This window comes from Phasianus colchicus, chromosome 37 (genome assembly GCF_987193195.1).
Source record: "Phasianus colchicus chromosome 37, bPhaCol1.hap1.1, whole genome shotgun sequence".
In the NCBI taxonomy this organism is placed as follows: Eukaryota; Metazoa; Chordata; class Aves; order Galliformes; family Phasianidae; genus Phasianus; species Phasianus colchicus.
This window is the reverse complement of record NC_143472.1, coordinates 2,444,308-2,469,732: the sequence shown is the minus strand read 5'-3', so window position 1 is coordinate 2,469,732 and position 25,425 is coordinate 2,444,308. Positions and strand designations below refer to the sequence as shown.

General features: G+C 68.9%; 2 protein-coding genes across 2 annotated transcripts in view; both read left to right on the top strand.

Annotated features, from left to right (window-relative positions):
* The first annotated feature begins 187 nt into the window (after positions 1 to 187).
* MAP3K11 (mitogen-activated protein kinase kinase kinase 11) lies at positions 188 to 20,222 on the top strand. The gene is made up of 10 exons (XM_090129695.1): positions 188 to 584; positions 1,840 to 2,020; positions 5,028 to 5,176; positions 6,464 to 6,633; positions 8,823 to 9,075; positions 12,378 to 12,491; positions 13,392 to 13,440; positions 15,061 to 15,137; positions 16,839 to 18,837; positions 19,786 to 20,222. The coding sequence occupies exons 1-9, from the start codon at positions 320 to 322 to the stop codon at positions 17,255 to 17,257; spliced, it is 1,677 nt and encodes a 558-aa protein (XP_089985821.1). The 5' UTR covers positions 188 to 319; the 3' UTR covers positions 17,258 to 18,837; positions 19,786 to 20,222.
* Positions 20,223 to 20,611: 389 nt separating this feature from the next.
* LTBP3 (latent transforming growth factor beta binding protein 3) overlaps positions 20,612 to 25,425 on the top strand; it is a 48,816-nt gene continuing 44,002 nt past the window's right edge. The window contains exons 1-2 of the mRNA XM_090129699.1: positions 20,612 to 20,878; positions 24,071 to 24,469. Coding sequence (XP_089985825.1) covers positions 20,623 to 20,878; positions 24,071 to 24,469 — 655 coding nt within the window. The 5' untranslated portion in view covers positions 20,612 to 20,622. The remainder of the gene's footprint in view (positions 20,879 to 24,070; positions 24,470 to 25,425) is intronic.

Below are 25,425 nucleotides of genomic sequence, written 5' to 3'. Positions count from 1 at the left end.
CCCCACCCCCCCCCTGTATGAAGGGGAGCCCCCCACCCCCCCATCCAACGAACAGGACCCCCCCCTTTCCCCACCCCATCCCCCCACCTTCTCCTCTTCCTCCTCCCCGGGGGTCTCCCGTTCCCCATCCCCTCCACCCGCCGCCGCCGCCGCCGCCCCCCACCCCCCCCCTCCCCACTTCCCGACCCCTTTCACGGTAACGGCGTTCGGAGAGCTCCGTTTAGAAGAGCAAATCGGTGCGGGGGGGTTCGGTCGGGTTTACCGGGGGGTTTGGAGGGGGGAGGTGGTAGCGATTAAATCGGCACGGGGGTCGGAAGGGATGGAAGCCCTGCAAAGGGAAGCGAAGCTTTACGCCCGTTTGCGGCATCCCAACGTGGTGGCGTTGAGGGCGGTGTGCCTGGACCCCCCCCATCTGTGCCTGGTGATGGAATACGCGGCGGGGGGGCCGTTAAACCGGGCTTTAGCCGGGAGGGCGGTGCCCCCCCGGGTGCTGCTGGATTGGGCGCTGCAGGTGGCGGAGGGGATGCGGTACCTGCATGGGGCGCCCAGCCCGCTGCTGCATAGGGATCTCAAGTCCAGTAATGGTGAGGGGGGGGCGCGGGGGTGGGGGGTGGGGGTGATGGGGAGGGGGGGTGATGGGGGTGATGGGGAGGGGGGGTGATGAGGATGGGGAGGGGTTAGGAAGTGGGGGGTATGGGGGGGTGGGGGGTGGGGGGGGGGTGATGGGGGTGGGGGGGGTTAGGAAGTGGGGGGTATGGGGGGGTGGGGGGGTGATGGGGGGGGTGGGGGCCGTGGTAGGGGGTGATGGGGGGGTGATTGGGGGGGTGATGGGGGTGATGAGGGGGTGGGGGGGGGTTAGGAAGTGGGGGGTGATGGGGTGGTGGGGGGTAGGGGGGTTAGGAAGTGGGGGCTATGGGGGGGTGGGGGGTGATGGGGGTGGGGGGGGGATATGGGGGTGATGGGGAGGGGGGGTGATGGGGGGGTGTGGGGGGTTAGGAAGTGGGGGGTATAGGGGGTGGGGGGGGAGGGGGTGGGGGGGATATGGGGGTGATGGGGGTGATGGGGGGGGTAGGAAGTGGGGGCTGGGGGGGTATGGGGGGTGTGGGGTATGGGGGGGTGGGGGGGAGTGGGGGTGGTAGGGGGTGGGGGGGTGATGGGGGCAGGGGGGGATGATGGGGGTGATGGGGTGGTGGGGTGATGGGGGTGGTGGGGGGTATGGGGGAGTGATGGGGGGTGATGGCGGGGTGGGGGGGTTATGGGGGGGTATGGGGAGGTGGGGGGATGGGTGATGGGGGGGTGGGGGGTATGGGGGTGGTGGGGTTGACGGGGGGTCCCCCCATCCCCCCCCACGGGTGACCCCATACCCCCCCCCAAGGGTCCCCCCATAAGCCCCCACGTTTCACCCCATCCCCCCCCACGGGTGACCCCATAACCCCCCCATAACCTGACCCCATACCCCCCCACGTTTCACCCCATACCCCCCCACGGGTGACCCCATACCCCCCCCAAGGGTCCCCCCATAACCCCCCCCATGTCTGACCCCATAACCCCCCACGAGTGACCCCATACCCCCCCCATGTCTGACCCCATACCCCCCCACGAGTGACCCCATACCCCCCCCATGGGTGACCCCATAACCCCCCATGTCTGACCCCATACCACCCCCATGTGTGACCCCATACCCCCCCCACGTTTCACCCCATACCCCCCCACGGGTGACCCCATACCCCCCCCCAAGGTTCCCCCCATAAGCCCCCACGTTTCACCCCATCCCCCCCCACGGGTGACCCCATTCCCCCCCCCTCCAAGTGTGACCCCCCCCCCGCCCCCCCCCCTCAGTGCTGCTGGCACAGCCGGTGCTGGGCGACGACGTGAGCGGGAAGACGCTGAAGATCAGCGATTTGGGGTTGGCCCGGGAATGGCAGCGAACCACCAGGATGAGCGCCGCCGGGACCTACGCCTGGATGGCGCCCGAGGTCATCAGGGCCTCCACCTTCTCACGGGGCAGCGACGTCTGGAGGTGGGGGGGGGGGGGCGTGGGGGGGTCGTATGGGGTCGTATGGGGTTGTGGGTGGTCGTGGGTGGAGGGGGATGGGGGGTGATGGGGGGGTGCTGGGGCATCCGAGGTCATCAGGGCATCCACCTCACAGGGAAGTGATGTCTGGAGGTGGGGGGGGGTCGTGGGGGGTCGTATGGGGTCGTATGGGGTCATGGGGGGTCGTGGGTGGTCGTGGGTGGGGGGTGATGGGGGGTGATGGGGGGTGGGACACCCAAGGTCATCAGGGCGTCCAGCTTCTCTTGGAGCAGGGATGTTTGGAGGTGGGGGGGGTGGGGGGGGTCGTATGGGGTCGTATGGGGTCGTGGGGGGTGAGGGTGGGGGATCATGGGGGGTGATGGGGGGTGGGGTACCTGAGGTCATCAGGGCGTCCAGCTGCTCGTGGGGCAGCGATGTCTGGAGGTGGGGAGGGGGGCGTGGGGGGGTCGTATGGGGTCGTATGGGGTCGTAGGGGGTCATATGGGGTCGTATGGGGTCGTATGGGGTCGTGGGGGGTGAGGGTGGGGGGTGACGGGGGGTGATGCGGGGTGCTGGGGCATCCGAGGTCATCAGGGCATCCACCTCACAGGGAAGTGATGTCTGGAGGTGGGGGGGTCTTGGGGGGGTCGTGGGGGGTCGTATGGGGTCGTATGGGGTTGTGGGGGGTCGTGGGGGGTGAGGGTGGGGGGTGATGGGGGGTGATGGGGGGTGATGGTGCTGGGGTACCTGAGGTCATCAGGGCCTCCACCTTCTCACGGGGCAGCGACGTCTGGAGGTGGGGGGGGGGCGTGGGGGGGTCGTATGGGGTCGTGGGGGGTCGTGGGTGGAGGGGGGTGGGGGTTGATGGGGGGTGATGGGGGGTGATGGGGGGTGCTGGGACATCCGAGGTCATCAGGGCCTCCACCTTCTCACGGGGCAGCGACGTCTGGAGGTGGGGGGGGGGGGCGTGGGGGGGTCGTATGGGGTCGTATGGGGTCATATGGGGTCGTGGGGGGTCGTGGGTGGGGGGTGATGGGGGGTGATGGGACATCCGAGGTCATCAGGGCGTCCACCTCACAGGGAAGTGATGTCTGGAGGTGGGGGGGGGCGTGGGGGGGTCGTGGGGGGTCGTATGGGGTCGTATGGGGTCGTGTGGGGTCATATGGAGTCATGGGTGGTCGTGGGGGGTGAGGGTGGGGGGTGATGCGGGGTGCTGGGACATCCGAGGTCATCAGGGCATCCACCTCACAGAGAAGTGATGTCTGGAGGTGGGGGGGGGTCGTGGGGGGGTCATGGGGGGTCGTATGGGGTCGTATGGGGTCGTGGATGGAGGGGGATGGGGGGTGATGGGGGGTGATGGGGGGTGATAAGGGGTGGGACACCCAAGGTCATCCAGCTGCTCGTGGGGCATTGATGTCTGGAGGTGGGGGGGTCGTATGGGGTCGTATGGGGTCGTATGGGGTCGTGGGTGGAGGGGGGTGGGGGGTGATGGGGGGTGATGGGGGGTGGTGGGTGCTGGGGTACCTGAGGTCATCAGGGCCTCCACCTTCTCACGGGGCAGCGACGTCTGGAGGTGGGGGGGGGGGGGTGGGGGGGTCGTATGGGGTCGTATGGGGTCGTGGGTGGAGGGGGATGGGGGGTGATGGGGGGTGATGGGGGGTGCTGGGACTTCCGAGGTCATCAGGGCGTCCACCTCACAGGGAAGTGATGTCTGGAGGTGGGGGGGGCGTGGGGGGGTCGTGGGGGGGCATATGGGGTCGTGTGGGGTCATGGGTGGTCGTGGGGGGTGAGGGTGGGGGGTGATGGGGGGTGATGGGTGCTGGGGTACCTGAGGTCATCAGGGCGTCCAGCTGCTCGTGGGGCAGCGACGTCTGGAGGTGGGGGGGGGGCGTGGGGGGGTCGGGGGGGGTCGTATGGGGTCGTATGGGGTCGTGGGGGCTGAGGGTGGGGGGTGATGGGGGGTGGTGGGGGGTGGTGGGGGGTGGGGTCATATGGGGTCATCAGGGCGTCCAGCTCACAGGGAAGTGATGTCTGGAGTTGGGGGGGGCGTATGGGGTCGTATGGGGTCGTATGGGGTCGTATGGGGTCACGTGGGGTCGTATGGGGTCACGTGGGTTCATGTAGGGTCTTCTGGGTCACGTGGGGTTCTATGGGGTCACGTCAGGTCGTGTGGGGTTACATGGGGTCGTATGGGGTTATGTGGGGTCATGTGGGGTCAAACGGGGTCACGTGGGGTTATATGGGGTCATATGGGGTCACATGGGGACATATGGGGTTACGTGGGGTCACGTGGGGTCAAATGGGGTCATGTGGGGTTATATGGGGTCATATGGGGTTACGTGGGGTCACATGGGAAATACGGGCTTTGGGTGGCAGACCTTGGGATTTTGGGGTGAAATCCCGTATCTTTGGGGTCTTCGGGGGGTTTTTGGGGTACGGGACCCCCCCACACTGACGTGTCCCCCCCCCAGTTATGGGGTGCTGCTGTGGGAGCTGCTTTTAAGGTGTAGATGGGGAAAGATTGGGTTTTGGGAGGGCAATAATGGGGTTTGGGTGGCAGACCTTGGGATTTGGGGTGGAAATCCCGTATCTTTGGGGTCGTTGGGGGGTTTTTGGGGTACGGGACCCCCCCCACTAATGTGTCCCCCCCCAGTTATGGGGTGCTGCTGTGGGCTGGGCTGAGTTCCATCAGGAGATGCTTTTATGGGGTCAATAGTGGGGTTTGGGGGGCAGACCTTGGGATTTGGGGTGGAAATCCCGTATCTTTGGGGTCTTCGGAGGGTTTTTGGGGTACGGGACCCCCCCCCATTGACGTGTCCCCCCCCAGTTATGGGGTGCTGCTGTGGGAGCTGCTTTTATGGTGTAGATGGGGAAACATTGGGTTTTGGGAGGGCAGTAATGGGGTTTGGGGGGAAGACCTTGGGATTTGGGGTGGAAATCCCGTATCTTTGGGGTCTTCGGGGGGTTTTTGGGGTACAGGACCCCCCCCACTGACGTGTCCCCCCCCCCCCAGTTATGGGGTGCTGCTGTGGGAGCTGCTGACCGGCGAGGTTCCGTACCGTGGCATAGACGAGCTGGCTGTGGCTTATGGGGTGGCCGTGAACAAACTGACGCTGCCCATCCCAAAAGGCTGCCCCGAAGCCTTGGCGCAGCTCATGGCCGGTAAGGGGGGGGGGGCTTTTGGGGTGGGGGTCTGGGGGGGGGTTATGGGGTCTGGGGGGGGTTATGGGGTCGGGGGGCATTGGGGGGGGGGTTGGGGGGTCAGGGGGATATGGGGGGATTGGGGGTTTGGGGGTCTGGGGGGGGGTTATGGGGTCTTGGGGGGTTTGGGGGTCGGGGGGTCTTGGGGGGGGTCTGGGGGGGGTTATGGGGTCGGGGGGTCTCGGGGGGGGGGTCTGGAGGGGGTTATAGGGTCGGGGGGTCTTGGGGGGGGGTTGGGGGGTCAGGGGGATATGGGGGGATTGGGGGTTTGGGGGTCTGGGGGGGGGTTATGGGGTCTGGGGGGGTTTGGGGGTCGGGGGGTCTTGGGGGGGGTCTGGGGGGGGTTATGGGGTCGGGGGGGGTTGGAGGGTCAGGGGGATATGGGGGGATTGGGGCTTTGGGGGTCTGGGGGGGGGTTATGGGGTCTGGGGGGGTTTGGGGGTCGGGGGGTCTTGGGGGGGGTCTGGGGGGGGTTATGGGGTCGGGGGGGGTTGGAGGGTCAGGGGGATATGGGGGGATTGGGGCTTTGGGGGTCTGGGGGGGGTTGTGGGGTCTGGGGTTGGGATATGGGGTCTGGGGGGGATATGGGGTCTGGGGGGGGGTTATGGGGTCGGGGGGGGTTTGGGGGTCCGGGGGTCTTGGGGGGGGGTCTGGGGGGGGTTATGGGGTCGAGGGGGGTTGGAGGGTCAGGGGGATATGGGGGAATTGGGGGTTTGGGGGTCTGGGGGGGGGGATATGGGGTCTGGGGGGGGTTGTAGGGTCTATGGGGTTCCGGGGGGGGATTGGGGTCTGGGGGGGGTTATGGTTGTCGGGGGGGGGTTTGGGGGATCGGGGGGATATGGGGGGATTGGGGGTTTGGGGGTCTGGGGGGGGGATATGGGGTCTGGGGGGGGTTATGGGGTCTGTAGGTGGGATATGGGATCGGGGGGTTTGATGGGGGGGTTATGGGGTTGGGGGGGGTTATGGGGTCTAGAAGTTGGCATATGGGGTCAGGGGGTTTGGTGGGGGGTTATGGGGTTTGATGGGGGGGTTATGGGTTGGGGGGGGTTATGGGGTCTGAAGATGGGATATGGGGCCGGGGGGGGTTGGTGGGTGGTTATGGGGTTTGATGGGGGGGTTATGGGGTCGGGGGGGGTTATGGGGTCTAGAAGTTGGCATATGGGATCGGGGGGTTTGGAAGGGTGGCGTTTTTATCGTGACGGCTGGGTGTCATTCGGGGGTCGCCCCACTCCACCCCCACCCCGACAGCGTGCTGGGAGCCCGACCCGCACCGCCGCCCGCCGTTCGGCGCCATCGTGGCGCGGCTCCGCGCCCTGCAGCCGTCGGCGCTCGGCCCGCCCGACTCCTTCCGGGGCCGCCAGCGGAAGTGGCGCCACGAGATCCGCCAGCGCTTCGAGCGCGTGCGCGCCAGGGAGAAGGTGAGCACGTGACCGCCGCGCACACGTGACCCCAATGACGCCCCCCCCCCCAAATGGCCACGTGACACACAACCCCCCCCCCCCCCCGCCCCCCCCCCCAACCCTAACGACCCCACATGGACCCAACGTCCCCGCGACCCCCAGCCAGTGAACCCAATGACCCCATGACCCCCAGTGACCCCAATGACCCCATGACCCCCTGTGACCCCATGACCCTCAATGACCCCATGACCCCCAGTGACCCCCGTGACCCCAACTTCCCCATGACCCCCAATGCCCCCAATGACCTCATGACCCCCAGTGACCCCCGTGACCCCCAATGACCCCAATGCCCCCATGACCCCAATGCCTCCAATGCCCCCATGACCCCCAGTGACCCCCATGACCCCCTGTGACCCCATGACCCCCAATGCCCCCAATGACCCCATGACCCCCAGTGACCCCTGTGACCCCCATGACTCCCTGTGACCCCATGACCCCCAATGACCCCATGACCCCAATGACCCCAATGCCCACATGACCCCAACATCCCCATGACCCCCAATGACCCCATGACTCCCATGACCCCCTGTGACCCCATGACCCCCAATGACCCCAATGACCCCATGACCCCCATGACCCACATGACCCCCTGTGACCCCATGACCCCAATGACCCCAATGCCCACATGACCCCAACATCCCCATGACCCCCAATGACCCCAATGCCCCCACGACCCCCTGTGACCCCATGACCCCCAATGCCCCCATGCTCTCCATGCCCCCAATGTCCCCCCTGTCCCCAACGCCCCCATGACCCCCCTGCCCCCAACACCCCCAACACCCCCAACGCCCCCAACCCCCCCACGACCCCCACCGACCCCGTGACCCCCAATGCCCCTAACGCCCCCATGACCCCCCTGTCCCCAATGCCCCCCCTGCCCCCAACACCCCCAACGCCCCCAACCCCCCCACGACCCCCAACACCCCCACGACCCCCACAGACCCCATGACCCCCAATGCCCCCATGCCCCCCCTGCCCCCAACACCCCCAACCCCCCCACGACCCCCAACCCCCCCACGCCCCCCACCGACCCCGCGCCCCCCCCCAGGAGCTGCTGAGCCGCGAGGAGGCGCTGGCTCGGGCACCTCCAACACCCCCATGACCCCCAACGCCCCCACGACCCCCTGTGACCCCATGACCCCCAATGCCCCCATGCTCTCCATGCCCCCAATGTCCCCCCTGTCCCCAATGCCCCCCATGACTCCCATGTCCCCAACACCCCCAACACCCCCAACCCCCCCACGACCCCCACCGACCCTGTGACCCCCAATGCCCCCAATGCCCCCATGACCCCCGATGCCCCCACGACCCCCTGTTACCCCATGACCCCCAATGCCCCCAACACCCCCATGACCCCCTGTGACCCCCTGCCCCCAATGCCCCCCATGCCCCCAACCCCCCCACGACCCCCACTGACCCCATGACCCCCAACACCCCCAACACCCCCATGACCCCCCTGCCCCCAATGCCCCCCATGCCCCCAAGACCCCCAACACCCCCAACCCCCCCATGACCCCCCTGTCCCCAATGTCCCCTATGACCCCAATGCCCCCCATGATCCCCCTGCCCCCAACACCCCCATGACCCCCCTGCCCCCAATGCCCCCCCTGCCCCCAACACCCCCAACACCCCCAACCCCCCCACGACCCCCAACCCCCCCACGCCCCCCACCGACCCCGCGCCCCCCCCAGGAGCTGCTGAGCCGCGAGGAGGCGCTGGCTTGGGCACCTCCAACACCCCCATGATCCCCCTGCCCCCAACACCCCCAACGCCCCCAACCCCCCCACGACCCCCAACCCCCCCACGACCCCCACCGACCCCGTGACCCCCAATGACCCCAATGCCCCCCATGACCCCAACACCCCCAACCCCCCCACGACCGCCACTGACCCCATGACCCCCAATGCCCCCAGCACCCCCAACACCCCCAACGCCCCCATGACCCCAAACCCCCCCACGACCCCCACCGACCCTGTGACCCCCCTGCCCCCCATGCCGCCAACACCCCCAACACCCCCACGACCCCCTGTTACCCCATGACCCCCAATGCCCCCAACGCCCCCATGACCCCCATGCCCCCAACACCCCCAACCCCCCCACGACCCCCAACCCCCCCACGCCCCCCACCGACCCCGCGCCCCCCCCAGGAGCTGCTGAGCCGCGAGGAGGCGCTGGCTCGGGCGTCGCAGGCGCAGCGCTGCCGGGCGGAGGCGCTGCGGCAGCGGGAGGCGGCGGTGGCGCAGAGGGAGCTGGAAGTGCTGGAAAGGGAGCTGAGTTTGCTTTTACGTGGCCCCCCCGGCCCCCCCCCCAACCGCGGCACCCCCAGCCCGAAACAACGGAGGCACCTCCCGCATTTCCTTCGACCCCGTCGACCCGCCGATCTCATCGGGATGCCCAGGGGTAAAAAGGGGGGGGGTCGGGGGGGGGGGTGGGGGGGGGCGGGGGGGGGGAGGTAGGGTATGGGGGGGGCTGTGGGGGGGTGAGGGTGCAGGGGAGGGGGGGCAGGGGAGGGGGGGATAGGATGGGGGGGGGTCGTGGGGGCACATGGGGGCTGGGGGGGGCAGGGGGGGGATAGGATATGGGGGGGTCGTGGGGGCACATGGGGGCTGGGGGGGGCGGGGGGGGATAGGATATGGGGGGCTGGGGGGGCACATGGGGGCTGGGGGGGGCAGGGAGGGGGATAGGATATGGGGGGGTCGTGGGGGCACATGGGGGCTGGGGGGGGCGGGGGGGGATAGGATATGGGGGGCTGGGGGGGCAATAAGGGCGTGGGGGGGCAGGGGAGGGGGGGGGATAGGATGGGGGGGGTCGTGGGGGCACCTGGGGGCTGGGGGGGGATGGGGGGATAGGATATGGGGGGGCTGGGGGGGGCGAGGGTGCAGGGGGGGGTATAGGATGGGGGGGGTCGTGGGGGCAATGGGGGCTGGGGGGGGCAGGGGAGGGGGGGGATAGGATATGGGGGGCTGGGGGGGCGAGGGTGAAGGGGGGGCAGGGGAAGGGGGGGGGATAGGATATGGGGGGCTGGGGGGGCACATGGGGGCGTGGGGGGGGGCAGGGGAGGGGGGATAGGATACGGGGGGACTGGGGGGGGTAGGGGAGGAGGGGGGGCAGGGGAGGGGGGGTATAGGATATGGGGGGGGGGCTGGGGGGGGTAGGGGAGGAGGGGGGGCAGGGGAGGGGGGGTATAGGATATGGGGGGGGGGCTGGGGGGGGCGAGGGTGCAGGGGAGGGGGGGTATAGGATGGGGGGGGTCGTGGGGGCAATGGGGGCTGGGGGGGCAGGGGAGGGGGGGGATAGGATATGGGGGGGTCGTGGGGGCACATGGGGGCTGGGGGGGGATGGGGGGGGATAGGATATGGGGGGCTGGGGGGGCAATAAGGGCGTGGGGGGGCAGGGGAGGGGGGGGGATAGGATGGGGGGGGGTCGTGGGGGCACCTGGGGGCTGGGGGGGGATGGGGGGATAGGATATGGGGGGGCTGGGGGGGCACATGGGGGCTGGGGGGGGTAGGGGAGGGGGTTGATAGGATATGGGGGGGCTGGGGGGGGCGAGGGTGCAGGGGGGGGTATAGGATGGGGGGGGGTCGTGGGGGCAATGGGGGCTGGGGGGGTAGGGGAGGGGGTTGATAGGATATGGGGGGGCTGGGGGGGGCGAGGGTGCAGGTGGGGTCATGGGGGGTCATGGAGGGGTCACGGGGCGGATATGGGGGGGTTATGGGGGGGTCACCGGGGGGTCACAGGGGGGATTATAGGTGGGGTCATGGGGGGGTCATGGGGGGTCACTGGGGGATATGGGGGGGTCACGGGGGGAGTTATGGGGGGGGTCACAGGAGGTTATAGGGGGGGTCACGGGGGGGTCACCGGGGCTTACAGGGGGGTCACGGGGGGGTCACGGGGGGTCACAGGGGGGGGTTATAGAGGGGGTAATGGGGGGGTCATGATGGGGTCATGGGGGGGGAATATGGGGGGGGTCACAGGGGGGTTATAGGTGGGGTCATGGGGGGGTCACAGGGGGGTCACAGGAGGTTATAGGTGGGGTCATGGGGGGGTCACGGGGGGGTCATGATGGGGTCATGGGGGGGAATATGGGGGGGTCACAAGGGGGGGTTATAGAGGGGGTCGCGGGGGGGTCATGGGGGGGTCATGGGGGGTTATGGGGGGGTCACGGGGGGGTCATGGGGGGGTCACAGGGGGGTTATAGGTGGGGTCATGGGGGGGTCATGGGGGGTCACAGGGGGGATATGGGGGGGTCACAGGGGGGGTTATAGGTGGGGTCATGGGGGGTCACAAGGGGGGGTTATAGAGGGGGTCATGGGGGAGTTATAGAGGGGGTCACGGGGGGGTCCTGGGGGGGTCATGGGGGGTCATGGGGGGGTCACAGGGGGGATATGGGGGGCTCACAGGGGGGTTATAGGAGGGGTCATGGGGGGGTCACAGGGGGGTCATGGGGGGTCACAGGGGGATATGGGGGGGTCACAGGGGGGTTATAGGAGGGGTCATGGGGGGGTCACGGGGGGGGTTATGGGGGGTCACGGGGGGTCATGGGGGGCATATGGGGGGGTCATGGGGGGGTCATGGGGGGGTCTCGGGGGGGTCACGGGGGGTCACAGGGGGGGATATCGGGGGGTCACAGGGGGGGGTTATAGAGGGGGTCACGGGGGGGTCATGATGGGGTCATGGGGGGGAATATGGGGGGGTCACGGGGGGGTTATAGGTGGGGTCATGGGGGGGTCACAGGAGGTTATAGGTGGGGTCATGGGGGAGTTATAGGTGGGGTCATGGGGGGGTCACGGGGGGGTCATGGGGGGTCACAGGGGGGTCATGGGGGGGTCGCAGGGGGGGTTATAGAGGGGGTCATGGGGGAGTTATAGAGGGGGTCACGGGGGGGTCACGGGGGGGTCATGGGGGGTCACAGGGGGGGGTTATAGAGGGGGTCATGGGGGGGTCATGATGGGGTCATGGGGGGGAATATGGGGGGTCACGGGGGGGTCATGGGGGGTCACAGGGGGATATGGGGGGGTCACAAGGGGGGGTTATAGAGGGGGTCATGGGGGAGTTATAGAGGGGGTCACGGGGGGGTCATGGGGGGGGTTATGGGGGGGTCACGGGGGGGTCCTGGGGGGGTCCTGGGGGGTTATGGGAGGGTCACGGGGGGGTCATGGGGGGGTCACAGGGGGGTTATAGAGGGGGTCATGGGGGAGTTATAGAGGGGGTCACGGGGGGGTCCTGGGGGGGTCATGGGGGGTCATGGGGGGGTCACAGGGGGGATATGGGGGGTCACAGGGGGATATGGGGGGGTCACAGGGGGGTTATAGGAGGGGTCATGATGGGGTCACGGGGGGGGGTTTGGGGGGTCACGGGGGGGTCACGGGGGGGTCACAGGGGGGATATGGGGGGGTCACAGGCGGGGTTATAGGAGGGGTCCTGGGGGGGTCATGGGGGGGGTTATGGGGGGGTCACGGGGGCGTCATGGGGGGCATATGGGGGGGTCACGGGGGGTCACATGGGGGGTTATAGGGAGGGTCATGATGGGGTCATGGGGGGGTCACGGGGGGGTCACGGGGGGTCACAGGGGGGATATGGAGGCGGGTGGTGCGGAGCGATGCATTATGGGGATTCTCGGGGGGGAGGGGGGGGGGGGCTGTAGGAGCAGGGAGGGGGGGGTGGGCAAGCAGCTGAACCCCCCCCTCCCCGCCCCCCCCCAGACTTTAAGCACCGCCTGACGGTCCAGGCCTCCCCGGGGGGGGAACTCCTCGCTTGTGACCCCCAGGAGGGGCCGGGGGGGTCACCGCCCTTCCCCCGCCTGCGAGCCATTCAATGTGAGTGCCAGCCCCCCCCCCCCACGTCCCCCCCCCCCTCAGTGTCCCCCCCCCCACCCACATTTCCCCCCCCCCCAGTGCCCCATAAACACCCCCCTGGTGTGACGTCATCGCGCCCCCCCCCCCCCCAAAATGATGTCAGCAATGATGGGGGGGGGGGGGGCTGGCATACAGTGCTGACCCCCCCCCCCACAATTTCCCCTCCCCCCCCCCCTTCTACGACATCACCAATGATGGGGGGGGGGCAAACAGTGCTGACCCCCCCCCACAATTTCCCCTCCCCCCCCCCCCTTCCATGACGTCACCAATGATGGGGGGGGGGCAGAACACAGTGCTGCCCCCCCCTCTTTTCCTCCCCCCCCTCTTTTTCTGCCCCCCCCTCCACAACATCACCCATAATGGGGGGGTGGCAAACAGTGCTGACCCCCCCCCTTTTTCTCCCCCCCCCTCTTTTCCTCCCCCCCCTCTTTTCCCCCCCCCCCCCCCCTTCCATGATGGGGGGGGGGGCAATCAGTGTTGACCCCCCCCTCCAATTTCCCCTCCCCCCCCCTTCTACGACATCACCAATGATGGGGGGGGGGCAAACAGTGCTGCCCCCCCCCCCTTTTTCTGCCCCCCCCCTTTTTCTCCCCCCCTTCTTTTCCTCCCCCCCCTCTTTTTCTCCCCCCCCCCTTCCATGATGAGGGGGGGGGGCAAACAGTGCTGACCCCCCCCCACAATTTCCCCTCCCCCCCCCCCCTTCCATGACGTCACCAATGATGGGGGGGGGGTGGAACACAGTGCTGACCCCCCCCTCTTTTTCTGCCCCCCCCCCCCCTTCTACAACATCACCAATGTTGGGGGGGGGCTGATACACAGTGCTGACCCCCCCCCTCTTTTTCTCCCCCCCCCCCATCATAGTGGAGCCTTCAGAAGAAGCGGAGCCCCCCCGGGAGCGACGTGGGGGGAGGTGGGTGAACCTCGATGGTTATGGGGTGCTGGGGGGGGGCGGGGGGGGCGGTTATGGGGCTGTGGGGGGGGGCGGTTATGGGGCTGTGGGGTGGTTATGGGGTGGTTATCGGGTGCTGGGGAGACTGGGGTGGTTATGGGGTGCTGGGGGCGGGGGGGGGGCGGTTATGGGGCTGTGGGGGGGTTATGGGGTGCTGGGGGGGGCGGGGGGGGCGGTTATGGGGCTGTGGGGGGGTTATGGGGTGCTGGGGGGGGCAAGGGGGGCGGTTATGGGGTGCTGGGAGGGGCGGTTATGGGGCTGTGGGGTGGTTATGGGGTGCTGGGGTGGTTATGGGGTGCTGGGGGGGGCAGGGGGGGCGGTTATGGGGCTGTGGGGTGGTTATGGGGTGCTGGGGGGGGCGGTTATGGGGCTGTGGGGTGGTTATGGGGTGCAGGGGGGGGCGGTTATGGGGCTGTGGGGTGGTTATGGGGTGCAGGGGGGGGCGGGGGGGGTGGTTATGGGGCTGCGGGGTGGATATGGGGTGCTGGGGGGGGCAGGGGGGCGGTTATGGGGCTGTGGGGTGGTTATGGGGTGCTGGGGGGGGCGGGGGGGCGGTTATGGGGCTGCGGGGTGGATATGGGGTGCTGGGGGGGTGGTGGGGGTGGTTATGGGGCTGTGGGATGGTTATGGGGTGCTGGGGGGGGCGGTTATGGGGTGCTGGGGGGGTTATGGGGTGCTGGGGGGGGAGGGGGGGCGGTTATGGGGCTGTGGGGTGGTTATGGGGTGCTGGGGGGGGGCGGTTATGGGGCTGTGGGGTGGTTATGGGGTGCTGGGGTGGTTATGGGGTGCTGGGGAGTGGGGGGGGGCGGTTATGGGGCTGGGGGGTGGTTATGGGGTGCTGGGGGGGTTATGGGGTGCTGGGGGGGGAGGGGGGGCGGTTATGGGGCTGTGGGGTGGTTATGGGGTGCTGGGGGGGGGCGGTTATGGGGCTGTGGGGTGGTTATGGGGTGCTGGGGTGGTTATGGGGTGCTGGGGAGTGGGGGGGGGCGGTTATGGGGCTGGGGGGTGGTTATGGGGTGCTGGGGGGGGAGGGGGGGGCAGTTATGGGGCTGTGGGGGGGTTATGGGGTGCTGGGGGGGGTCTGTGGGGTGCTGGGGGGGGCGGGGGGGGCGGTTATGGGTCTGTGGGGTGGTTATGGGGTGCTGGGGGGGGTCAGGGGGGTGGTTATGGGTCTGAGGGGTGGTTATGGGGTGCTGGGGGGGTCAGGGGGGGCGGTTATGGGGCTGTGGGGTGGTTATGGGGTGCTGGGGGTGGAGGGGGAGGCGGTTATGGGGCTGTGGGGTGGTTATGGGGTGCTGGGGGGGGGGCGGTTATGGGGCTGTGGGGTGGTTATGGGGTGCTGGGGTGGTTATGGGGTGCTGGGGGGGAGGGAGGGGCAGTTATGGGGCTGTGGGGTGGTTATGGGGTGCTGGGGGTCTGGGTGCAGTTATGGGGCATTTGAGGGGGTTTGGGGGGCAGTTATGGGGCACTGGGGGGGGGGTCTGGGTCTTTTGCTGACCCCGCCGTGACCCCATGACCTCACGGTGACCCCATGACCTCCCCGTGACCCCGCCGTGCCCCCCCCCCCCAATGACGTCCCAGGCGCCGGCCCCGCCCCGACGCCCCCCCCCCGTTTTCCCACGCCCCCGATGACCCCAGCCCTGGGGAGGCCCCCAATGGTGAGCGCTGACCCTAAACCCCCCCCCCAAAAAAGCCCCCCCCCCGAGACCCCCCTCCGACCCCCATCCCCCCTCAGATTCCCCCCCAACTTCCTACAGGTGCCCCCCCCCTTCACCCCCCCTCCTCACCCCCTACTTCCCCCCCCCCCCCTTGACCCCCCCGTCCTGCCCCCCCCCCTTGACCCCCGGTCCTGACCCCCCCTCTTGACCCCACACCTCCCCCACCCCCCCCTTGACCCCCACTTCCTGTCCCCCCACCCTTGACCCCCCCTCCTGACCCCCCTGTGACCCCCCAGCCCCCCTTGACCCCCCCATCCTGACCCCCCCACCCTGACCCCCCTCCCCCAACCCCCCCCTTGACCCCCCCACCCTGACCCCCCTCTCCTGACCCCCCCCAACTCCCTACATCCCCCCACCACCTTTCTTGACCCCCCCTTGACCCCCCATCCTGACCCCCCCTACCCTGACCCCCACCTCCCCCCACCCCCCCCTTGCGCCCCCCTCCTGACCCCCCCCCCAACTCCCCCTCCTGCCCCCCCATGCCCCCCTTGACCCCCCCCTCTGTGACTCCCCCCTCCTGACCCCCCCACACCCCCCCTTGACCCCCCCTGTGACCCCCACCTCCCCTTTGACCCCCCATCCTGACCCCCCCTCCTGGCCCCCCACCCCACAGGTGACCCCCCCACCCTGACCCCCCCACCCTGAAACCCCTCCCGCAACCCCCCCCTGACCCCCCCCCGACCCCCCACCTCCTCCCACCCTCCCTCTTGACCCCCCCTCCTGACCCCCCTGTGACCCCCCCAGCCCCCCTTGACCCCCCACCCTGACCCCCCCTTCACCCTCCCCTCCTGACCCCCCCCAACTCCCTACGTCCCCCCACCACCTTTCTTGAACCCCCCCGTGACCCCCACCTCCCCCTTGACCCCCCCCACCCTGACCCCCCTCCCCCAACCCCCCCCTTGACCCCCCCGCCTTGACCCCCCCTCTGTGACCCCCCCCTTGACCCCCCCCCTTGACCCCCCCTCTGTGACCCCCCCCTTGACCCCCCCGCCTTGACCCCCCCCCCGTGACCACCCCCCTCTGTGACCCCCCCCTCTGTAACCCCCGCCCTGACCCCCCACCTCCCCCCACCCCCATCTTGACCCCCCCCACCCTGACCCCCCCTCTTGACCCCCCTCCTGCCACCCCACCCCCCCTTAGCCCCCCCTCCTGACCCCCCACCCCCCCTTTGTCCCCCCCTGTCCTGACCCCTACCCCCCCTCCTGCCCCCCCACACCCCCCTTGACCCCTCCCCTTGGTCCCCCCCCCCGACCCCCCTCCTGCCCCCCACGCCCCCCCTCGACCCCCCCATCCTCCCCCCCCCACCCCCCTTGACCCCCCCCTCTGTGACCCCCCACAGGTGACCCCCCACCCTGACCCCCCCTCCCCCAACCCCCCGCCTTGACCCCCCCTCTGTGACCCCCCACAGGTGACCCCCCCCTCTGTGACTCCCCCCTCCTGACCCCCCAACCTGACCCCCCCTTGACCCCCCCCATGACCCCCACCTCCCCTTTGACCCCCCCATCCTGACCCCCCATCCTGACCCCCCCCACCCCCCCTCCTTGACCCCCCAATCTGTGACCCCCCCCCGTGACCCCCCACCTCCCCCCACCCCCCTCTTGACCCCCCCCCCCTTGACCCCCCCTCTGTGACCCCCCACAGGCGACCCCCCCATCGGACCCTCGGATCCCGAAGACGGGCGCGGAGGGGGGGACCGGGGGGGGGGGCGGTGGGGGCACCCCCCGATTGCTGCGCCGGGCGCTGCTGCGGGGTTCGGCCCTATTGGCATCACTGGGGTTGGGCCGGGAGACCCCCAACCCCGAAAGCCCCCCACCCCGCAGCCCCCCCCCCGCTTCTCCCCAAGCCGCTTCACCCGGGACCCCCGAACCCCCCCCCCGAACCCGAGTTTCCGGGACCCTCAAATTGAGTTGGCCCGGGACCCCCAAACAATCCCGCTCCCCCCTCAACCCCGGGACCCCCAAAATGGGGAGAGCCGGGACCCCCGAGGTGAGGGGGACTCAGAGCCCAAAGACCCCCGGGACCCCCGAAATGGGGAGGGCCAGGACTCCTGGGACCCCTGAGATGGGGGGGACGAAGACCCCTGGGACCCCTGGGACCCCCGAAATGGGGAAGGCCAGGACCCCTGAGGTGGGGGGGACGAGGACCCCTGGGACCCCCGGGACCCCTGAAATGGGGAGGGCCAGGACCCCTGAGGTGGGGGGGGCGAAGACCCCTGGGACCCCTGGGACCCCCGAAATGGGGAGGGACAGGACCCCTGGGACCACTAAGATGGGGGGGACGAAGACCCCTGGGACCCCCGAAATGGGGAGGGCCAGGACCCCCAGGACCCCTGATTTGGGGGGGAAGAGGACCCCTGGGACCCCCGGGACCCCCAAAATGGGGAGGGCCAGGACCCCCGAGGTGGGGGGGACTCAGAGCCCCAAGACCCCCGGGACCCCAGAACCAGGGAGGGCCAGGACCCCTGAGGTGGGGGGGGCGAAGACCCCTGGGACCCCCGAAATGGGGAGGGCAAAGACCCCCGGGACCCCAGAGCTGGGGGGAGGCAGGAGCTCTGATATTGGGGGGATGAAGACCCCCACGACACCCGGGACCCCCGAAATGGGGAAGGCCAGGACCCCTGATTTGGAGGGGACGAGGACCCCTGGGACCCCTGGGACCCCCGAAATGGGGAGGGCCAGGACCTCTGAGGTGGGGGGCATGAAGACCCCTGGGACCACTGGGACCCCCGAAATGGGGAGGGCCAGGACACTCAGGACCCCTGATTTGGGGGGGATGAGGACCCCTGGGACCCCCGGGACCCCCAAAATGGGGAGGGCCAGGACCCCCGAGGTGGGGGGGACTCAGAGCCCCAAGACCCCCGGGACCCCCGAAATGGGGAGGGCAAAGACCCCCGGGACCCCAGAACCAGGGGGGGCCAGGAGCTCTGATATTGGGGGGATGAAGACCCCCACATCACCCGGGACCCCCGAAATGGGGAGGGTAAAGACCCCCAGGACCCCTGAGGTGGGGGGGACGAGGACCCCTGGGACCCCCGGGACCCCCGAAATGGGGAGGGCCAGGAATCCTGGGACCCCTGATTTGGGGGGGACGAAGACCCCTGGGACCCCCGGGACCCCCGAAATGGGGAGGGCAGAGACACCCAGGACCCCTGATTTGGGGGGGACGAAGACCCCTGGGACCCCCGAAATGGGGAGGGCCATGATTCCTGGGACCCCTGAGGTGGGGGGGACGAGGACCCCCGGGACCCCTGGGACCCCCGAAATGGGGAGGGCCAGGAATCCTGGGACCCCTGAGGTGGGGGGGATGAAGACCCCTGGGACCCCCGAAATGGGGAGGGCAAAGACCCCCGGGACCCCAGAACCAGGGGGGGCCAGGAGCTCTGCTGTGGGGGTGACGAGGACCCCTGGGACCCCTGAGGTGGGGGGGATGAAGACCCCTGGGACCCCCGAAATGGGGAGGGCCAGGAATCCTGGGACCCCTGATTTGGGGGGGACGAGGACCCCTGGGACCCCCGGGACCCCCGAAATGGGGGGAGTGAAGACCCCCCAGATCCCCGAGACCCCTGAGATTGGGCGAACCCGGACCCCTGGGACCCCCAGGACCCCCGAGCTGAGCCCCCGCGCTGGCACCCGCGGGTGGGGTGAGTATGGGGAGGGTCTGTGGGGCGCTTGTGGGGCGCGTGGGGGGGGCGGGGGGGGCGGCTGTGGGGCGGTTGTGCGGATCTGTGGGGCGGCTGTGGGGCGCTTGGGGGGCTGAGGGGCGGTTATGAGGCACGTGGGGGGGCACTATGGGGCAGTTGTGGGTCTGTGGGGCAGTTTTGGGGCTCTATGGGGCAGTTGTGGGGCAGTTATGGGTCTATGGGGCAGTTATGGGGCTCTATGGGGCAGTTGTGGGGCAGTAATAGGGCACTATGGGACAGTTATGGGGCTCTATGGGGCAGTTATGGGGCACTATGGGGCCGTAATGGGGCTCTATGGGTCACTATGGGGCAGTTATGGGGCCGTAATGGGGCTCTATGGGTCACTATGGGGCTCTATGGGGCAGTTATGGGGCACTGTGGGGCTCTATGGGGCAGTTGTGGGGCTCTATGGGGCAGTTATGGGGCAGTTATGGGTTTATGGGGCAGTAATAGGTCACTATGGGGCAGTTATGGGGCTCTATGGGGCAGTAATGGGGCTCTATGGGGCTCTATGGGGCAGTTGTGGGGCTCTATGGGGCAGTAATGGGGCTCTGTGGGGCAGTTGTGGGGCTCTATGGGGCTCTATGGGGCAGCTGTGGGGCTCTATGGGGCAGTAATGGAGCAGTTGTGGGGCTCTATGGGGCAGCTGTGGGGCTCTATGGGGCAGTTATGGGGCAGTAATGTGTCTATGGGGCAGTAATAGGTCACTATGGGGCAGTTGTGGGGCTCTATGGGGCAGTTATGGGGCTCTGTGGGGCAGCTATGGGGCTCTATGGGGCAGTTATGGGGCAGTTATGGGTCTATGGGGCAGTTATGGGGCAGTAATGGGGCTCTATGGGGCAGTTATGGGGCAGCTGTGGGCGTGGTCTGGCTGCTGGCCCCGCCCCTGACCCGCCCCCTCCCCTCCAGGCCCCGCCCTTCCCCTCCCCCCCCTCCCCGCCCCTCCGCCGCCGTCGGCCCCGCGGCGCGGCCCCGCCCCTCCCCGCTGCGCCCCCGCCTCGATCCGTGGAGCTGCGTCACTTCCGGCGCGCGCCCAGCCCCGCCTCCTCAACCTTCGCCCTCTTCGCTCGACCCCTTCGCCGACCAATGAACGGCCGGCGCGGCGGAAGTCCCGCCCATCCGTCTTTACGCTAAGAAGAAGGCGTGACCGGACATCCTGTACGGAAGTCCCGCCTCCTCCACTGGACCAAAGCGGAAGTCCCGCACTCAACGCATCAGGGAAGACCGGAAGTTTCGCCTTACAGCAAAGCCCCGCCCTAAAAGGGGGGCGGGCTCAGTGCACTGAACCCGTAGCTCCGCCCCGGAAGGGGCGTGGCCACAACGATCAAATAAAACCCCCAAACGTTCGCTCCGCCCACCGCGTGACGTCATTGTGGGCGTGGCCGCGTGCTGAGTTGGCAGAGGGCGTGGCTACGAGTTTGGCGGGAAGGCGGGTGGGCGTGGTCTCCGCCGCAAGCCACGCCCCCCACCTCCGCACCCACCCACGTGGCCACGCCCCCTTCCCCCCCTCCCGCTCCCCACGCGTGACCCCACCCCCTCCCCCCCCGCCCCCAACCCCCCCCCGCCCCACGCGCGGCCCCGCCCCCACCCCCCCTTCCTCCCCCCACTCGCGACCGCTCCCCACCCGCAGCCACGCCCCCCCCCCCTTCGGACGCCCCCAACCCCTTTCTGTTCGCCCCCCCCCACGCGTGACCGCCCCCATCCCCGCCCCCCCCCCCCATCGCCCCCCCCCCCCCCGGGTCCGCGATGCGCGCTCTGTGCGTGGCCGTGGCCGTGGCCGCTTTGGGGGCCGCTCTCCCCCCCGGCCCCCCCGTGTCCGTGTCCGTGGGTTCGGCGGTGGCTCGGGAGCGGTTCCGCGTGGTCGTGGCTCCGCTCATTTGTCGTCGGAGTTGCGTTCGGGGCCGCTGTCGCGATCAGTGCCGGGCGGGGACGAACACGACGCTCGTGGGGGAGAACGGGAGGCACGGAGCCGACACGCTCAGCGGCCCCGGGTTCCGCGTGGGTGAGAAGCGGGGGGGGGGCGGAGGGCGGGGGGGGGGGGGCAAGGGGGGGGAGGGGGGGTAAAGATTGGGGGGGGTGGGGGGACGGTGGGGGGTCTGTATTGGGATGGGGGTGGGGATGGGATGGGGACAAAGTTTGGGATGGGGACAGGGATGGGATGGGGATGGGATGGGGACAAAGTTTGGGATGGGATGGGGACAAAGTTTGGGATGGGGACAAAGTTTGGGATGGGGACAGGGAGGCGATGGGGACAAAGTTTGGGATGGGGACAAGGATGGGGACAGGGAGGGGATGGGGATGGAATGGGATGGGATGGGGACAAAGTTTGGGATGGGATGGGGACAAAGTTTGGGATGGGGACAGGGATGGGATGGGGACAAAGTTTGGGATGGGGACAAAGTTTGGGATGAGGATGGGATGGGGACAGGGAGGGGATGGGGACAAAGTTTGGGATGGGGACAGAGAGGGGATGGGGACAGGAATGGGATGGGATGGCAATAAGGTTTGGGATGGGGACAGGGAGGGGATGGGGACAAAGTTTGGGATGGGATGGGATGGGATGGGATGGGATGGGGACATGGATGGGATGGGGACACAGTTTGGGATGAGGATGGGATGGGATAGGATGGGGACAAAGTTCGGGATGGGGGACAGTTTGGGATGGGACAGGGAGGGAATGGGGATGGGATGGGATGGGATGGGATGGGATGGGATGGAATGGGGACAAGGATGGGGACAGGGAGGGGATGGGGATAAGGTTTGGGATGGGGACAAAGTTTGGGATGGGGGTGGGATGGGGGCACAGTTTGGGATGGGGATGGGATGGGATGGGGACACTGGGATGGGGATGGGATGGGATGGGATGGGGACACTGGGATGGGGATGGGATGGGATGGGATGGGGACACTGGGATGGGGATGGGATGGGATGGGATGGGATGGGGACAAGGTTTGGGATGGGGACAGTTTGGGATGGGGACAGGGAGGGGATGGGGATGGGATGGGATGGGATGGGGACAAGGTTTGGGATGGGGACAGTTTGGGATGGGGACAGGGAGGGGATGGGGATGGGATGGGATGGGATGGGGACAAAGTTTGGGATGGGGGACAGTTTGGAATGGGGACATGGATGGGATGGGGATGGGGATGGGATGGGGACAAAGTTTGGGATGGGGGACAGTTTGGGATGGGGATGGGGACAAAGTTTGGGATGGGGGTGGGATGGGATGGGGACATTTTGGGATGGGGACGTTGTGGGGTCTGTATTGGGATGGGGATGGGGACGGGATGGGAACAAAGTTTGGGATGGGGACAGGGATGGGATGGGGACAAAGTTTGGGATGGGGACAAACTTGGGGATGGGGACAGGGATGGGGACAGCATTGGGATGGGGACGGGGATGGGATGTTGACAAAGTTTGGGATGGGGACAGGGATGGGATGGGGACAAAGTTTGGGATGGGGACAGTATTGGGATGGGGACATGGATGGGATGGGGACAAAGTTTGGGATGAGGATGGGATGGGGAAAGGGAGGGGATGGGGACAAAGTTTGGGATGGGGGTGGGATGGGATGGGGATGCAGTTTGGGATGGGGACAGTTTGGGATGGGGACAGGGAGGGGATGGGGACAAAGTTTGGGATGAGGATGGGATGGGGAAAGGGAGGGGATGGGGACAAAGTTTGGGATGGGGGTGGGATGGGGTGGGGATGCAGTTTGGGATGGGGACAGTATTGGGATGGGGACATGGATGGGATGGGGACAAAGTTTGGGATGAGGATGGGATGGGGAAAGGGAGGGGATGGGGACAAAGTTTGGGATGGGGGTGGGATGGGATGGGGATGCAGTTTGGGATGGGGACAGTTTGGGATGGGGACAGGGAGGGGATGGGGGCAGCATTGGGTTGGGGATGGGATGGGATGGGAGGGGGACAAAGTTTGGGATGGGGAGAGTTTGGGATGGGGACAGGACAGGGATGGGACAGCATTAGGATGGGATGGGGACAGGGATGGATGGGGACAGTTTGGGGTAGGGATGGGATGGGATGGGGACAAAGTTTGGGATGGGGACGGGGATGGGATGGGGACATGGATGGGGTGAGGATAGGGATGGGATGGGGACGTTGTGGGGACAGCATTGGGGTGGGGATGGGACAGGGATTCTGGGGGGGTCCTGAAGGGTCTGGGGGAGGACTGGGGAGCTATGGGGGGGTCATGGGTCCTGGGGGGAGGTCAAGGGGTCTGGGGGGAGGACTGGGGGGCTATGGGGGGGTCGTGGGGTTTTGCGGGGGGGTCAAGGGGTCTGGGGGATTCTGGGGGGGTCCTGAAGGGTCTGGGGGGAGGACTGGGGGGCTATGGGGGGGTCATGGGTCCTGGGGGGGGGTCAAGGGGTCTGGGGGGAGGACTGGGGGGCTATGGGGGGGTCGTGGGGTCCTTGGGGGTGTCAAGGGGTCTGGGGGGAGGACTGGGGGGCTATGGGGGGGTCATGGGGTCCTGGGGGGGGGGGGTTCAAGAGGTCTGGGGGGAGGACTGGGGGGCTATGGGGGGGTCGTGGGGTACTTGGGGGGGGTCAAGGGGTCTGGGGGATTCTGGGGGGGTCCTGAAGGGTCTGGGGGGAGGACTGGGGGGCAATGGGGGAGTCGTGGAGTCCTGGGGGGGGGTCAAGGGGTCTGGGGGGAGGACTGAGGGGCTATGGGGGGGTCGTGGGGTCCTTGGGGGGGGTCAAGGGGTCTGGGGGGAGGACCTGGGCGCTATGGGGGGGTCGTGGGGTCCTTGGGGGGGGGTCAAGGGGTCTGGGGGGAGGACCTGGGCGCTATGGGGGCGTCATGGGTCCTGGGGGGGGGTCAAGGGGTCTGGGGGATTCTGGGGGGGTCCTGAAGGGTCTGGGGGGAGGACTGGGGGGCTATGGGGGGGTCGTGGGGTCTGGGGGGGGGTCAAGGGGTCTGGGGGGAGGACTGGGGGGCTATGGGGGGGTCGTGGGGTTTTGGGGGGGCGGTCAAGGGGTCTGGGGGTGTCACAGACCCAGAGCGGTCTGTGAATCTGGGCGGGGGGGGGTCAGCAATTCCAAAAGGATCTCAGAGGGATATGAGGGTCCTGGAGGTCTCGGGGCGGAGGGGGGGTGGTTAGGGGGGGGGGTCTGCTTTGTGAGACCCCCCCCCTGAAGACCCCCCCCCCTCATTTCCCCCCCCCCCCACAGTGGTGTGCCCACTGCCCTGCATGAACGGGGGGCAGTGCTCCTCCCGTTCCCACTGCCTCTGCCCCCCCGCCTTCACCGGCCGTTTCTGCCAAGTACCTGCAGCCCCCGGGGGGGGCAACGGGACCCCGAGGGTGGGGGGGGGTCCACCTCCACCGGCCCCCCCCCAAGAAAACCCCCCGGATTCCAAAGTGGCCGTGTATGCGGTGCAGGTGATCGCCGACGGTCCGTCTGCCAACGCCGCCGCCGCCGCCGCCGCCGCAGCCCCCCCTGAACCCCCCCAAGTGGTGGGGGGGGGTGGGGGGGGTCCCGGGGTGGGAGGGGGTGGGGGGGTTGGGGGGGGGCACGTGAGTCACGCGACCTTCGTGGTGCCGTTGGGGGCCGGGCATCATTCGGCTGAAGGTAAATTGGGGGAGGGGGGGGTTGTGAGGGGGGGGCAATGGGGAGGGGGGATTTGGGGGGGGTTCAATAGGGAGGGGGGATTTGGGGGGGGTCTTTGGGGGGGGGCAATGGGGAGGGGGATTTGGGGGGGGGTCTGGTGGGGGGGGTCCAATGGGGGGGGATTTGGGGGGGTCTGGGGGGCGGGGGGGGCAATGGGGAGCAGGGATTTGGGGGGGTTCAATAGGGAGGGGGGATTTGGGGGGGTCTTTGGGGGGGGCAATGGGGAGGGGGGATTTGGGGGGGGGTCCAATGGGGGGGGGATTTGGGGGGGTCTGGGGGGGAGGGGTCCAATGGGGGGGGGATTTGGGGGAGGTCTGGGGGGCGGGGGGGGCAATGGGGAGGGGGGATTTGGGGGGGTCTGGTGGGGCGGGTCCGATGGGGAGGGGGTCTTTGGGGGGGGTTCAATAGGGAGGGGGGATTTGGGGGGGGTCTTTGGGGGGGGCAATGGGGAGGGGGGATTTGGGGGGGGGGTCCAATGGGGGGGGGATTTGGGGGGGTCTGGGGGGCGGGGGGGACAATGGGGAGGGGGGATTTGGGGGGGTTCAATAGGGAGGGGGGACTTGGGGGGGGTCTTTGGGGGGGGGCAATGGGGAGGGGGATTTGGGGGGGGGTCTGGTGGGGGGGGTCCAATGGGGGGGGATTTGGGGGGGTCTGGGGGGCGGGGGGGGCAATGGGGAGCAGGGATTTGGGGGGGTTCAATAGGGAGGGGGGATTTGGGGGGGGTCTTTGGGGGGGGGGCAATGGGGAGGGGGATTTGGGGGGGGGTCTGGTGGGGGGGGTCCGATTGGGAGGGGGTCTTTGAGGGGGTCTTTGGGGGGGGGTCTGGTGGGAGGGGATCAATGGGGGGGGGTCCGATGGGGAGGGGGGATTTGGGGGGGTCTATGGGGGGGATCAATGGGGGGGGGGGCTGGTCGGGG

What these genes read in the sequence shown, in the direction of transcription:
- MAP3K11 (XM_090129695.1), top strand. Translation starts at nt 320, where the DNA reads ATGGAAGCCCTGCAAAGGGAAGCGAAGCTTTACGCCCGTTTGCGGCAT. An exon ending in GGATCTCAAGTCCAGTAATG is followed by an intron (nt 585 to 1,839) that starts GTGAGGGGGGGG and finishes CCCCCCCCTCAG; the next exon opens with TGCTGCTGGCACAGCCGGTG. An exon ending in CTTGGCGCAGCTCATGGCCG is followed by an intron (nt 5,177 to 6,463) that starts GTAAGGGGGGGG and finishes CCACCCCGACAG; the next exon opens with CGTGCTGGGAGCCCGACCCG.